General features: G+C 35.9%; 1 protein-coding gene across 5 annotated transcripts in view; it reads left to right on the forward strand.

The window, feature by feature from the left end:
- The window catches only part of MEMO1 (mediator of cell motility 1), a 119,338-nt gene that overhangs the window by 82,972 nt on the left and 20,715 nt on the right, over positions 1-15,651 (forward strand). For 4 of the 5 annotated variants that reach the window (XM_057743504.1, XM_057743505.1, XM_057743506.1 and 1 more), the window contains one exon: positions 12,507-12,649. The exons of the other annotated variant lie outside the window; for it this stretch is intronic. In XM_057743504.1, the coding sequence (XP_057599487.1) occupies positions 12,507-12,649 (143 nt within the window). The remainder of the gene's footprint in view (positions 1-12,506; positions 12,650-15,651) is intronic. 5 annotated transcript variants of the gene reach the window in all.

Raw genomic sequence — 15,651 nt, forward strand, 5'->3', positions numbered from 1 at the left:
TAGACAATCTTGTAAGTTCATGTGGTTAGGATTTTTGATAACTTAGTACTTATACCATTATATATATTAACAAAAATCTTGATTTTGTATAGTTTATCCAGATTGTTACACCTAACTCTTGTAATACTTGTGTTTATCCGTATTAATTATATTTTTGAATTCCCTGAGTGAGAATGCTACTGTCAGATGCCTTGTATGATATTACTATTAACTGAACAGTTTTTCCTGTTCTTAACATCTTATATTAGTATAATACATTTGTTATAACTGATAAGCCAGTATTGATACATGATTATTAACTAAAGTTCATAGTTTAGAGTTCACTCTTTGTGTTATATAGTTTATGGGTTTTGCCATATGCCTTGTCTTGTATCTACCATTATAGTACCATGTAGAAGAGTTTCACTGCCTTAAAAATCCTGTTCTCTACCTATTCATCTTCTCCGCCCTCTCTAACTCTATCTAGCCCCTGGTAACTACTGATCTTTTTACTATCTTCATAGTCATATAGTTTCTAAAATATCACATAGTTGGAGTCATGCAGTATGTAGCCTTTTCAGGTTGGCCTCTTTAACGTAGTAATATATTTTCAAGATTCCTCCACATCTTTTTATGACTTGGTAGCTTATTTCTCTTTATTGTTGAATAACAGTCCATTTTATGGGTGTTTCACAGCCTATCCATTTACCTATTAAAAGATTATTGATATAGTTGGATTAATATCTGTTATATTTGTTACTGTTTTCTATTTATTTCCCTTGTTCTTTATTTCTTTTTTGTCTTTCCCCTGTTTTTCTTCTTACTCTGGTTTTAATTGAGCAGTTAATATGAGTTCATTTTCTTTCCTCTCCTAGCACGTCGGTTATACTTTTTACTTTTTTTAGTGATTGCTTTAAAGTTTGCAACATACATTTGCAACTGATGTAAGCATACTTTCAAGTAACACTGTACTGATTCATATAGTACTAGTATCATATAACAGAGTATTCCCCATTTCTCCTTCCTGTCCCTTATAACATTGTTATCAGTCATAAGCTATAATTACCACTTTATTGCAATAATTATTTTGAACAAATTGTTATCTGTTAGATCAATTAAGAATAAGAAAAATAAAATGAAATAAACCAAAGATGTTATTTTACATTCTTTTATTCCTCTCTAATGTGCTTCCTTTCTTTTATGTCAATATGAGTTTATGACCTATATCATTTTCCTTTTCTCTGAAGGACTTTTTACCAGTTTATAGCTTTGATTTTATTATTTAAAACTTGTTATTTGGGATTGGAAAAAGGATTTCTTTTCCTTTACCATTGCCACCTCCTCAGGAATACACAAGAGACTCCTTTTCCAGTGTTTTTGTTAATCACAAATTAAGAATAATGGGTTTTATACACGAGGAGTAATTAAGTGGGCTAGTAAACAGAACTCATTGTGGCCCCATGATGGTACTTCCCTCCCCCTTAAGTTTTACTAGTTATTGATGTAAAGATTTGATTGTTTTTAAGATATTTACTGTCAGAATTTTAAAATTTTGGTTAATCTGAAATTTTCAGATATTAGTAGAGTTTCCTAATTGTGCAAGGAATGATGGGTGATATAAAATGAGTAAATATTGTGTGTTTCCTCAGCATGTAGTCTAGTAGGAGAGATAAGAACTGTATATAAATAAATGTTATATAATTCAGAATGTAATAAGTACAATTGAAGAGTTTATAGGAATAGACAAAAGGGATGTAGATGATAGCTGAGTCAAGGGAGCACAGAGAAGGCTTTGTGAAGAAGATGATATTTGAGTAGACTTTGAGGATGGTTATAATTTTCACAGAATGGGGCAGAATTTTTTTTGGCAAATGGAGTACTGTAAATACAAAGTATAGGAGTAAGAAAGCCCAGGGCTTATTTTAAGAACAGAAAACTGTTTGACTTAGCTTATGGGAGTTTCAAGAGGTTGGGCTAGTAACTGAGGTCTGTCTGTGGATGTTTTTTGTTTGGCCTGCATAATTAGAAAAAGTTTTTCACAGATATGAATGTTTTTGGTTGCATATTGGTCCTGCTACTTCCTGTTATCTTATACCTTATCTGACTTTTCACACATATATGATACCAAGTTGGGGCTGGCAACATTTGAATAGGTGACCTTGTAGAGGTGTAGACTGATAGGGCCTGGGTTAGAAAGTTGGAACAGTAGTTTGGGACAGAATTTTGAAGGGCATTGATTGTCATTTTAAGATATTTATATTTCATTCTATGATTGGTATAGAATTAGTAAAAGTTCCTCAGCAAAGTGGGAGATGATTAGAACTTGACTATAAGTAACTCTTTGATGGCGTGATGGTACTGTCAAGGATGGATTAGAGTTGGAAGAGGTTGATAGAAATAGTTTAGAAATCGTGGGGGCTTTGAACTAAGGTAGTGGCGGATAGGGTAGCAGATTGAGCAGATTATGAGAGACATTTAAGGTTAGAATGAACAAAACTTGGTAAATATTTCTATTTGGGAGAGTAACATAATTTTAAGATAAGTTTAAGGTGTAAGAGTATACAATTATCAGAGGTGGTAAAGCTGTTAAGTTTTAGGTGTAAACCCAGGTGTAATTTTAGGAAAGCCTGGGGCATGGAAATGTTGACTTGTTTCTATCAAAATACTAGAACGTCTCTATCATTCTGACAGCAGACTTGGGCCACTGTATCATAAGATTATTTTGCTTCAAATGACTGAGTTTCCAAAACAGAGTTTAGTACAACTCTGTGGTATGTGAAATATGCCTGTCCTTGTGAAATCTTTCTTATCATTATTCCTCCTGGAATGGAAATTCAGAAAGATATAACCTTTGAAATTAATTTTGATAATCTCATTAGATTCACTTACCTGATCAAACAGTAAAGATTTATAATGACTTAAATGTTAATTTTAGTTGTCATTGACAGGTAGTTTACCTTCTCCCTTTTCCCTCTTTTTCCCTTTCCCCAGTTTCTTTGGCTTTGCATGATGTTTTCTGGATCTTCTTAGTTTATTCTTTCTCACAGTGAGTTGGAGTATTCTGCATAAAATCTGTATGCATGTCCCTGTTGTTGAGGTGAATCTGATCAAGAGGAAAAGATGAGAGAAATTCTTCCTTACAGGGCTCCCTAAAACTCTGCGTTATGATTCCTTTATGTCACTGTGCCTTTAACACTTTTTTTGAGTGTTCTACAACCAGCCTCACATTTGAAGACTCGCTAGAAGGACTCACAGCTGTATTCATGACTATGGTTTATTAGAAAAGATATGATACACAAGCAGGACCAGCAAGGGAAAAAAGATGTGTCAGGCAGAATCTGGGGGAATCCAAATGCAGGCTTCCAACATTCTCACTCCCGTAGAGGTGGGCTGAATAGAATGTGGTTCCTCGAGCACGGTAACATGTGTAGTGTTTCTGGCCAGGGAAGCCTGCTTTAAGATTCAAAATACAGGATTTTTATTGGGGGCTAGTCATGCAGACACTCTCTGCCTGCATAACTACTCACAGCTATACTGAAATTCCAGACTCCCAGAAGGAAAGCAGGTGTTTGCCATAATCACATAATTTATAAACTGTCTATGCAAGCTGATACAGTGTCCCAAGTGGGTAAAACAGCTTTAATCGACCTAAAGAACATTGCAAAAGCCAAGTTCCTAGGTGTTAGCCAAGTCTTACAAACAGGCCCTTCTAAAGATTATAGCAACAGATCTGCTGTGTTAACTCTTCTGCAGAATTCCCATTCCTCTTTCCCATTTCCAGGCTGCCATATTGCCATTTCAACTTTCTGAATTTTTGACTCATATCCTATCTTAACCCTTATTATAGCTTAGGTTTGTACTAGATCTTAAGATTTTCCTTTCCTTTCTGATTTGGCCTCAATCAAGGTCTTCAAATATTAGAAATGGTCAGAGAAAAGTAAGATATGGTTTTGTGTAGTTACTCTTTAACAGAGTGGAATGACTTGTCTATAGACATAGAAAGCAGCTTGAGATTTTCTACCCATGTCCAGCTTAAATGACAGGCACAAGAGCAGTGCTATTTTCAAATGTTTTCTTACCCTGCGACTTTTATACTCCTAGTTGTATATTTCCTCATATCTTATATATTTTGTTGTCATTTATTGAGATTTTTAGAGCAAACATGGTTTTCCTTCGTATATTTCTGTTTCCCTTTTTTATGAACATAGAAGATTCCTTTTGAGTATTACTTGTATATCAGGAAGGAAGCATGTTTTAGAATTAAAGAATATAGAGGATCTCTGGAATAATAAGTAAAAATTCTTTGCTGGTCGTAATGGAATAATTTTAGTTTCTATAACCATGAAAAGGATGAGCAAGAGGTAGCATAAGACATTTGAAAAGTTTGGGATGTATTTTGTTTTTATCAGAGTAAAGATTTTTTGTATTTATCCACATACGTTTTGTCCTCTTTTTTTTCCCTATGAATATTTACTATCTAAAAGAGGAGAGGAGAGTAAATTATGTAGTGATTTATTGTGGCAACAGCCTCAGCACCTTGGGATAAGAATGTTTTAAAAAATTCTCACCTGAGAAGTTCTGGACTGTTTCTAGAATCTTTGGGAGGTTGGAAGAATTTGTATAGAAAAGAAAATTCTCAGGGGACTTCCTGGTGGCACAGTGGTTAAGAATCCATTGCCTGCCAATGCAGGGGACACGGGTTTGATCCCTGGTCCAAGAAGATCCCACATGCCAAGGATCAACTAAGCCCTTGCACCACAACTACTGAGCCTACGCTCTACAGCCTGTGAGTCACAACTGTTGAGCCCACATGCCACAATTACTGAACCCCATGCACCTAGAGCCCATGCTCCGCAAAAGAAAAGCCACCGCGATGAGAAGCCCACACACCACAACAAAGAGTAGCCCCCGCTCGCTGCACGCGAGAGAAAGCCCGCATGCAGCAGCGAAGACCTAATGCAGCCAATAAAAGAAGAAAAAAGAAAATTCTCATGTTCATCCATGTTGTTCAGGGGAGAAATATTCAAGTTAATGCCATAGAAAGAATAATCAAATAACTATTCATATACAGTATTTCATCTAGTTTAAAATGTCATCAGTTTTAATATTTCAGTTATTTATATACCACTAATTAAGTAAAAACACTGCCATTTAAATTGGTTTTCTTATGACTTAGAATATTCATATTTGAATTCATATTTTTTTTCTTCTTATGAGGACTTTTAAGAAGTACTCAGCAAGTTTCGAATATTCAATACAGTATTATTAACTATAGCATTAACTATAGAACTATGTTAGCTCCAAAATTCACACTTCTATATTAGGATTTTTACATTAGAATTTAGAGTTTTTGTGCCCTGTACCATTAAAAGCATTGGTGATACAGTGATACTGTTTCTTTTTTTGTTTGTTTTTAAAAAATATTTATTAATTTGGCTGTGCGGGATCTTCGTTGCTGTGTGTGGGATCTTCATTCCGGCATGCGAAATCTGTTAGTTGTGGCATGCAGGATCTTCAGTTGCGGCGTGTGGGATTTAGTTCCCTGAGCAGGGCTTGAACCCGGTCCCCCTGCATTGGGAGGGAAGTCCTGATACTGTTTGTTTTTAGAGAGTGTTTCACTGTTGGTCCTGGGATTCAGTTCTCTTGTTTGTTACACATCTTGAATATAGTTGATTTTCTGCAGCATGGCTTAAGGTATAGCACAGAAAAAGAAGGGATAAAACTGTCATCTGCATTATTAAAGGGCTCACAAGAGTTTTGTAAGGTAGGTTTTATTAACTCTTTTTACTGATGACAGTTGAGGCTTACATTAGTTTAAATAACCTGCTGCAGGCAGCACCGTTTGCAAGTAGCAAAGATGAATTTTTTCTTTCTTTTTTTTTTAGGAAGTTTTATTGAAGTTTGAAGTATGAGTTATATCTTATAATATTCATCCACGTAAGAGTACAGCTTACTGATTTTTGATAAATTTATAGAGTTGTGCAGACATTCTCACAATCTAATTTTAAAACAACAGTTCCATCACCCCGAAAATGAAACCTTGTGTCCATTTGAGGGCAATTCTTGTTCCCATTCTCAACCTCAGGCAACCATTTACCTTCTTTGTTTCTCTATAGATTTGTATTTTTTGGAAATTTTAAATAAATGGAATCAAACAAAATGTAGTCTTTTGTGTCTGTCCTTTTTCATTTAGCATATTGTTTTTGAGATTCTTCTATGTTGTGGTATGCATCAATGGTTCATTTCTTTTTATTGCCAAATAATTATTCCATCGTATGAGCATGCCACATTTTGTTTAACCATTCACCAGTTGATGAACATTTGGATCATTTTCATTTTTGGCTATTTGGAATAATGTTGCTAACATTCTTATACAAGCCTTATGTGAACATATGTTTTCATTTCTCTTGAATAGGTACTTGGGAATGGAATTGCTGAGTCATTTGATAAGTCTTTGTTTCAACTCTTTTAGAAACTGCCAAACTGTTTTTCAAAGTGACAGCACCATTTTATAGTCCAGGAACAATGCATGAGAGTTCTGTTTCTCTACACTCTGGCCAGTACCTGTTATTGTCAGTCTTTTTGCTACAACCATTCTGACAGATGTGTAGTGTAACCTCATTGTGGTGTTAATTTGCATCTCTCCAGTGACTCATGAAGTTGAGCAACTATTCATGTGATTATTAGTCATTTGTGTATCTTTTGTGAAATGTCTATTCGTATATTTTGCCCTAGTTTTAATGTGATAATTTATCTTTTTAAAGAGTGATGTGAAATGTCTATTCATATATTTTGCCCTAGTTTTAATTTTTTAAATAAATTTATTTATTTATTTATTTAATTGGCTGTGTTGGGTCTTTATTGCTGCACACTGGCTTTCTCCAGTTGTGGCAAGCGGGGGCTGCTCTTCTTTGTGGTGCGCGGGCTCCTCATTGTGGTGGCCTCTCTTGTTGCAGAGCATGGGCTCTAGGTGCGTGGGCTTCAGTAGTGTGGCACATGGGCTCAATAGTTGTGGCTCATGGGCTCTGGAGCGTAGGTGCAATGGTTGTGGCACATGGGCTTAGCTGCTCTGCGGCATGTGGTATCCTCCTGGGGGCAGGGATTGAACTCATGTCCCCTGCATTGGCAGGCAGTTTCTTAACCGCTACCCCACCTAGGAAGTCCCCCTAGTTTTAATTTGATAACTTATCTTTTTACTGAGTTATAAGAGATTTTGTATATTCTGGACACAAGTTTTTTATTCATAAATATAATATGCAAAGATTTCCTTCCATAGTATGGCTTTTCTGTTTGTTTTCTTAATGGTGTCTTCTTTTGAAGAGCAAACATTTTTGATGAATTCAGTGTATCTTTTTTTTTCCTCATACGGATTGTGCTTTTGATATCATATTTAAGACATCTTTGCGTAATCCAGGGTCACATAGATTTTCTCTTCTTGAACATGTTCTGCAGACCATATCTGGCCCACAGCTTGTTATTGTAATGTTTTATGGGAACATAGCCACACCCATTCATTTACCTATTTACTATTGCTGCTTTCTCTTTACAGTGACAGTTGAGTAGTTTCTACAGAGATTGTATGGCCCATTTCAAAAGATGTTTGCTGAACCCTGTTCTAGGTGTGTTACAGTTTTAGCTTGTAGTTGTGTCTGTGATCCAGTTTATGTATGGTATGAGGTAAGTGTCTGAGTTCACTTTTTTTCCTATGGATATGTTATTATCCCAGTAGCATTTGTTGAAAAGGCTATTCTATAAGTAATGAATCATTTTCCTTTTATGCTTTCAAGATTTTCTCTTTGTCTTTGGGTTTTCACTGTGGTGTATTGTTTCATTATGGTGTATCTAGGTTGGGGATCTCTTTATACTTGCCTACTTGGGGTTGTTGAGGTTTTTTTGATCTGTAGATTAATGTTTTTCATGAAATTTGGCAAGTTTTTAGCCATTTTAAAAAATACAAATTTATTGGCTGTATTAGGTCTTTTCTTTTTTTTTTTGCTGTGTGCGGGGTTTCTTTTAGTTGCGGTGAGTGGGGGCTGCTCTTCATTGTGGTGCACGGGCTCCTCATTGCTGTGGCTTCTCTTGTTGCGGAGCACGGGCTCTAGGCACGTGGGCTTCAGTAGTTGCAGCACATGGGCTCAGTAGTTGTGGCACACGGACTCTAAAGCACAGGCTCAATAGTTGTGGCGCACGGGCTTAGTTGCTCCTCGGCATGTGGGATCTTCCTGGAGCAGGGATTGAACCCGTGTCCCCTGCATTGGCAGGCAGATTCTTAACTACTGCGCCACCAGGGAAGCCCTTTTTTGGTTCTTTGTAATGGTTTACATGTCTTTGTTGATATTTACTGTAGTCATTGTCATTATGTGGACGTATATATTAAACTTCTTTAAGTATAGTTTCCTTTATTTCTTTGAACATATTTATAATAACTTTAAAAATCTTTGTCTGCTAAATCTAATATACCGTCCCACTTGGATACAGTTTCTGCTTCTACCCCCACTGCCAACCCCCCCGTGGGTCACAGTTTCCTTTTTCTTTTGCTCACAATTTTTTTCTTGAAACTGGACTTTTGACATATTAGGTTGGCCAGAAAGTTCCATAAGATCTTACAGAAAAACACGAATGAACTTTTTGGCCAAGCCGATAGTATATTATAGCAACTTTATTCTTTTCTTAACTTTTTATTTAATATTGGAGTATAGTTGATTGACAACGTTGTGATAGTTTCAGGTGTACAGCAAAGTGATCCAGTTATACACATACATGTATCTGTTCTTTTTCAAATTCTTTTCCCATTTAGGTTGTTACATGATATTGAACAGAGTTCCCTGTGCTATACAGTAGGTCCTTGTTGGTTTTCCATTTTAAATATAGCTGTGTGTACATGTCAGTCCCAAACTCCCTAACTATCTCTACCCTACTCTTCCCCCCTGGTAACCATAAGTTCATTCTCTGAGTCTGTGAGTCTGTTTGTTTTGTAAATAAGTTCATTTGTACCATCTCTTTTTAGATTCCTCATATACAGTGGTATCACATTTCTCTTTTTCTGTCTGACTTACTTCACTCAGTACGACAATCTCTAGATCCATCCATGTTGCTGCACATGGCATCATTTCATTCTTTTCTGTGACTAATATTCCTTTGTATACATGTATCACATCTTTATCTGTTCCTCTGTTGATGGACATTTAGGTTGCTTCCATGTCTTGGCTGTTGTAAACAGTACTGCAATGAACATTGGGGAGCATGTATCCTTTTGGACCATGTTTTTCTCTGGATATATACCTAGGAGTGGGATTTTAGGATCATTTGTTTTTTTAAGGAACCTCCATACTGTTCTCCATAGTGGCTGTAACAATTTACATTCCCACAGCAGTATAGGAGGGTTCCCTTCTCTCCACACCCTCTGCAGCATTTATTGTTTGTGGATTTTGTGATGATAGCCATTTTGACTGGTGTGAGGTGATATGTCGTAGTTTTGATTTGCTTTTCTCTAATAATTAGCAATGTTGAACATTTTTTCATGTGCCTCTTGGCCATCTGTATGTCTTCTTTGGAAAAATGTCTAGGTCTTCTGCCCATTTTTTATAGCAACTTTATTCTGATTTTATTAATTTTTTTTCTGCAGGTGGTAGTAGTGGTGAGGGTGGAGGTGGTTGTTTCATTCATTTTTTTTAAAGTAACTTTTGTGGACTCTGTGCTGAATCTGTCTCTCTCACAGTGTTTGGCTACTGATGTTTCTCCTCAGTTTTTAAAAAATTCTTATTTATATTTTTTACCCAGGCTTTCTAGAGTTCACTCCTGTATCTGCACTGCTTTGTGCTTAGCTACTGTTTGTGTGGAGGCTGTGCTTAAATACCTTGAGCCTGTATAGCTTTCACCCTCTGCTGGTGGATCGTGTGTGTTTTGGGGAGCACATTTGAAAATTTCAAGTTTGCCTCCTTTACTTTCTTTTGGGTCTTCCCTGGTCTCCCTGTGCGTGTGTGCAGTGTTCCAGTCAGCCAGGGATGTGTAAGAGCTTGGTGTCTCTCAGGTCTCCACTTGTGCTTGCTCTCACTCTCCCAATTACCTGGCATTTGGGGGGAGCTTAGGGCCTTATGAACCTCCCCTGCACACAGGTGCTGCCTCCTCTTCAGCCAGGGCATCATCAGGGCATCTCCTCAGAATATGTTTATTTATTCAGTCCCTATATGGCTCTCTCCTTTCCGGACCTTCCTGTTAGATTTCTAGGTAGTTCTCAGGTTTGTGGCTTTGCCTCAAATGATATGGTAATTTCAGGGTGCAAAAGCTGCAGGGTTTTCTGTTTCCTGCTGAGCGGAGTGTTCTTCTCTCTGCCCCAGATCAAAGTCAGCTTCCTTCAGCAGTGAAGCTGCTGGTTTTCACAGCCAACCTCCCCTTGCTTTCACCATAATGTGGGTGGAGCAGGGGAAGGGGATAGAATCAGCTCCTGGTAAGATGGCCGACTTCCACTGTTCTTCCCAAGAAGTGCAGTGTATTTTTCATGAATAAACTCTTCTCATTGTGTTTTCTCCCCTTGCTTGACTTCCAGAGCACAAAATAGTTGTTTTTTGACAGTTTTATAATTATTATTTAGGGCGAGATTTTATACGTCTTCACTCGGGAAGACCAGCTTCACAACTTGGATTCTAAAACTTAAGAATATTACATTTCAAAGCCAAATGCTCTTTTCTCTTTTCTCTTGTGGGGATAGAGAACAATAAGTAATTTTTTAAAAAGAGAAATGACAAAGAGGTGGATAGATGAATCTTGATTCAAAGCTTAGATTTCTGATTAGTATGAGACTTCTACATCTGTACACGTAGCTCAAACTGAGGTTAATTGAATGGTTTAGTAGGTGTTATGGAGAGTAGACATGTGTTGTTAGTTCATTGGACCAACTATGGTTGACAAGGTACTATTCTCATAGTATTCCTCACTTCGTAACAGTTTTCTGAAATTGGTAATTGTGATCATTTTACAAATAAGATAAAATTTTTAGGTTAGTGACTTACCTATACGCAACATTTATTTGTATGTGAAAGAGGTAGTACTTGAGCCCATTCTTCTGACTTCTTGTTTTTTTATACTCTATATAACTGCTTCTCTACTATGTCATTGTTATTTGCAGACTCTTTAATGATCTTAGTGTATTTATTTATGTAGGTAGTACTTGAAGTTAGAACAATTCATAACAATCTTCTTGAATTTTTGCTGGAGCTCAAATTCTTTTCTTTCATATGATAATCACTCTTACTTAAGCGCCCCTATTCATTCATGCAGTTGTTAAGCAAAGTGGTAAGAATCAGAGAAAGAGATATCCCATGGCAGCTTCCTCTGCCAGCTTCCTCTTTTTTTCTTACTCCATAGATGCAGCTTCTGCCCAAGAAGCCCCTGCATTGCAGAGGGACTGGAGATCTGTATGATCTGTTTATTTCGCAATTGACAAGGGTAAGGGGGCCTTTTTGGGGGAGGCGCTTGGGTGCCCTGAATTTAGCTTTATGAAGCTGAGCTAACATTTATTTTGGTAATACTTAAACCTAGTGTTTTTACAGACCCTTTTTATGAATTCTGTTTGTCCTACATCAATTTAGTGTTGGATTATCAGATTAAAAAGCATTTATTACGATTTTTTTTCTTAGTCCTGTTCAGAACAAGTCAGACAAACATGATTCATGCTTCTGAAATTCCAAATCTGGGATCATTTAGAATATAAATAATGTTCAGTATATGTTGGTAAAATTTCACTACAATAAAAAATTTAAAAGGTCTGTTTCTGTAGCCCGTCACAGTTATTCTTAATTAACCTGCTCTGTTCCTTTTCCATAAATCTTTCAATCTGTAGAGTGAAAAAGGGACTTGTGGATATGCCATAAACATTGTGGATGGGCGTGGTGTCTTTTTCTTGATGCTAGAAATTAATACCTATTTCCTTGAATTCTATGTCCACCCTAGATGCCAGTGAAATTTGAGTTGTATCTTCAGACTGTCCTGTATCTGTTTATTAGTACAGGTGTAAGCTGCAGTTGGTGAGTCTTATGGGAGCCAAGATAAGTTTTGTAGGTCTCACTTGGCAGGTTTATAGAACAAGTGCCAGAAATGGTAGTATTTATAATCGGATAGAATTAAATTAAGTGAGGAAGAACTTAATACACTTTTAAAATTGCAGAAGCATTGGACAGAGATGATTGTAGCTTTTATGGGTAGTTGAGAAGACTTTACTTGGTGATGGTTTGATGGGCTTATTTTTATATTTAAGGATATTGTTAGTAGTAAAATAGCTTTGTTTACCTGAAGAAGTATTGTACATTTCTGTGATTTAGAGAGATATTTTTAGTATTCTGTACCTCTCATATTTTTAAGTGGTTTTCTTTAAACATTAATTTACAGATTTTAAGAATTCAGCAATATTATGTATATTATCCATACCTCTGTTAATAAATGTTCCACTTTTTAGTGCCAACACATTGGAAAACTATTTTTATTCTTATATTTCTTATATGACTTTTTTTTTTTTTTCTGTTTTCTTTAAGCCATAAGGATGAGTTTACCATTATTCCTGTATTGGTTGGAGCTCTGAGTGAGTCAAAAGAACAGGAATTCGGAAAACTCTTCAGTAAATATCTAGCGGATCCTAGTAATCTCTTTGTGGTTTCTTCTGATTTCTGCCATTGGGGTAAGTTCTAGATTTTAACATTTCATGGTAGATACTATATACTTGTGGTTAAAGGTATCTTTTAATTCTAAGCTCTGATTTTCAGTTCTTTATCACTTTCCTTGGAAAGTTTTACTTTTGGCAACAATATTCAAAGGTGAATAAAGAAGTCTTTTGGTCATTTAAAAAGGATGAGATTGTAATAAGGGGTTATGGATACATTTCCAAAGGCGACTGGTATAATTGGATTCACACTGTGAGGGCATCCTTGCTTAGACACTTAGGTTAATGGGAGTTAAGATATTTTAACCCCATTTCCAGGTAGAGTTGTGTTGATAGATTCTCTGAAGTTAGTTTTTTGGTGGGTAAAACAAATGTTCTTTAGATGGTAGAAGAGCACTGTGTGCAATGCAAGTTCTTTTCCACATTTCCTTTTTTTGTAGTTAGTCTTTTCTTCTTTTTTTTCCTTTGGTGCTTAATTTTGCCCACAGTTGCTGTCAGTTTAGAGCTACCCTTCAAAGATGGTAACATGTTAGCTATTAGCACTGTGATCTAAATTGGTAAGGATTCATAAAGGTAAGGACCCCTAAGAGATTTTTGTTAGTATTGTGAATTAAACGAATAAGGAAGCTTCACAGTGAATAGATCATAAAGGAAGTGAGACATTTATGGATGCCTCTTTTAGTAAATTTTGTTTTTTGAATTCTTTGGATACAGTTTGTTCTCTCAGTTTATCCATTACTGTTGTAGAATATTTTTGTGTCCTATTCCTTTTAGGACATCTCTTTGACTCATTTATTTAATGGTTTAAAGATGCCAATATCTGTTCATTCTTCAGTTATGTCTTTGATTATGGCAAAAACATAAGGCACAACACCATAAATTTTAAGATACAGAATGGCCAGAGAAACATCTTTAATGAGATATATATAGGGAGCCCTGGCTTTTACATGTCTTATCAATGATTGCTGGAGTTGATTCAACATTTACCAGGCCCGGATAGGCTGGTTTCTTCTTCTCTTACCTCATGCTGCACTATGTGTGGCCTTGATATTTCAGTTCAAGAGAACCATCCACCCTAATGGTATAGATAAATATTTCTGTTTAAGACACTGATTTCTCAACTAGGGCCAACTGTCCCCCTGGAGACATTTGGAAATGCCTGGAGATGTTTTTGGTTATCACATCTGGGGTGGAGAAGGAAGTGGGGATGCTATTGGCATCTAAGGAGTAGAGTCCAGGAAAGCTATTAAATAAACATCCTACAGTGCATAGGACAGCCCCCCACATCAGAGAATTATCCTGCCCAAAATGGCGATAGTGCTGAGATTGACAGTTCTGGTTTAGGGTATGCAGGTAGCTCTGCTGCCTTGCCACACTCCTTGAGAGGCTCTCAGGGTTCTTTAATAACAAATTCTATTTGCTAGTTAGTTTGCTACCTTTGGCAAAAGTTACTTTTTATGGTATATTACTTAGATCTGAGTTAGTAGATGCTTGAAAAGAGTTCTTGGGAATTTTGAAGTTTAGTAATAAAACCAGGGAGTATCATTATTGAAAAAAAGGCTGTTTTTCTTAGTATTATGAATTTGTGTTGATAATAAAGCATGTTTTAGAAATTAAAAGTTCCTGAAGCTTGTGTCCCCTTCCTCTTCACTTTTAAGGCTCTTATGAATCATTTAAAATCACTTCATGATTTAAATAATTCGCTCCCCTGATAGATTTCTTCAGGACCTAGACTCTCCTTCAAGGTTGGCATCGTGTACAACCACAACATAAAGCCACATAAAACATGAGTAGATGTTTTAATATTGCTCTTTTATGTGGACTCATCCTGTTTACCTCACTGATGATTATAAAGCAAATCCTAGTCCATTACTATATTTAAGTAGAATGTTGAGAGAGAAAAATGAATTTTGTTTTATATTCTATCTAGATCCTCAGAAAATTATTTAGGCCATTTGATCTCCTGATTTCTTTTCTTTTTCTTTTTTTTTTTTTTTCTGATTTCTTGAAAACTTTGTAATTTAAATTGCAAGACAGAATTTTTTGGTGACAGTTACAAAAAAGAACTCAAAAGTTCCAAAGGTTGATAAGTGTTAGCTATGGGAATCATCTAGATACTTAAAACATATTTATGTTTACGTTTGGTGGTTAAGTAATGGAACTTTTTCCAAGTGTTTTTCAGTATCACTATCACTAACAATACTCGTTAAGTGCTTACTTTGTACTTATGGAAAGCACTGTACTAATTCTTAGTTAGGAAATTTAATGGAGGTTTGGGGGTAAGTGTAAAATAAAGAGTTACATGGATACCATTCCAAAATTGGTGGACTCCTTTCTGCAATAGTAACTCATTCTTGTAAAGTAAGCTTCATTTTCTCTTTTACATGCCTATTGAAATAATATTAATCATTGGCTAGTTATGGGTTAAACTGTGTTTACTTAGAAATTAAGCTTCATATTTTTCAAATTCATGCTCTAGTGACATTGGTCATCTTTCCTAAATTAATGAGTGGTATATTTCCATCTCAAAAATCTTGCTTTTTCTCATGACAGTAATACTTAGTAGTTTCTTCTTCTTGTTTTAAAGATACTGTACAGATTGATCTTACACTAAAGTAATGATAACACTGAATTCTAAATCATTTCACAGGAAGGATTCATTTCCTCAAGTACTCAGAGATCTTAAAAGTTTCATTCAGTTAGGCTCTTGACACACTCCACATTTCTGAATAGCTTGTTTTTGAAGAAAAATCACTTAATTGACTACGGTACAGATGACCAATCACTCAGTTATGTACAGTGGAATTTTTTTGTTTTTGTTGAATAATATGTTAGAGGATTGCAGTGATGATATCTTTCATTTCTAGTGGTCATTTCTCTTTATATAATGTCCAACTTATGTGAAAAATAAAATGAGAAACTTGGTGATAGAAACATTTGGGAGACCCGTATGTGTGTAACTGGAAGGATTTTGCCTTATCAATCTTGTTAGCCACTGTCCATTATAAGAATGACAATTT

Source organism: Hippopotamus amphibius, chromosome 7 (genome assembly GCF_030028045.1).
Source record: "Hippopotamus amphibius kiboko isolate mHipAmp2 chromosome 7, mHipAmp2.hap2, whole genome shotgun sequence".
NCBI classification, from domain to species: Eukaryota; Metazoa; Chordata; class Mammalia; order Artiodactyla; family Hippopotamidae; genus Hippopotamus; species Hippopotamus amphibius.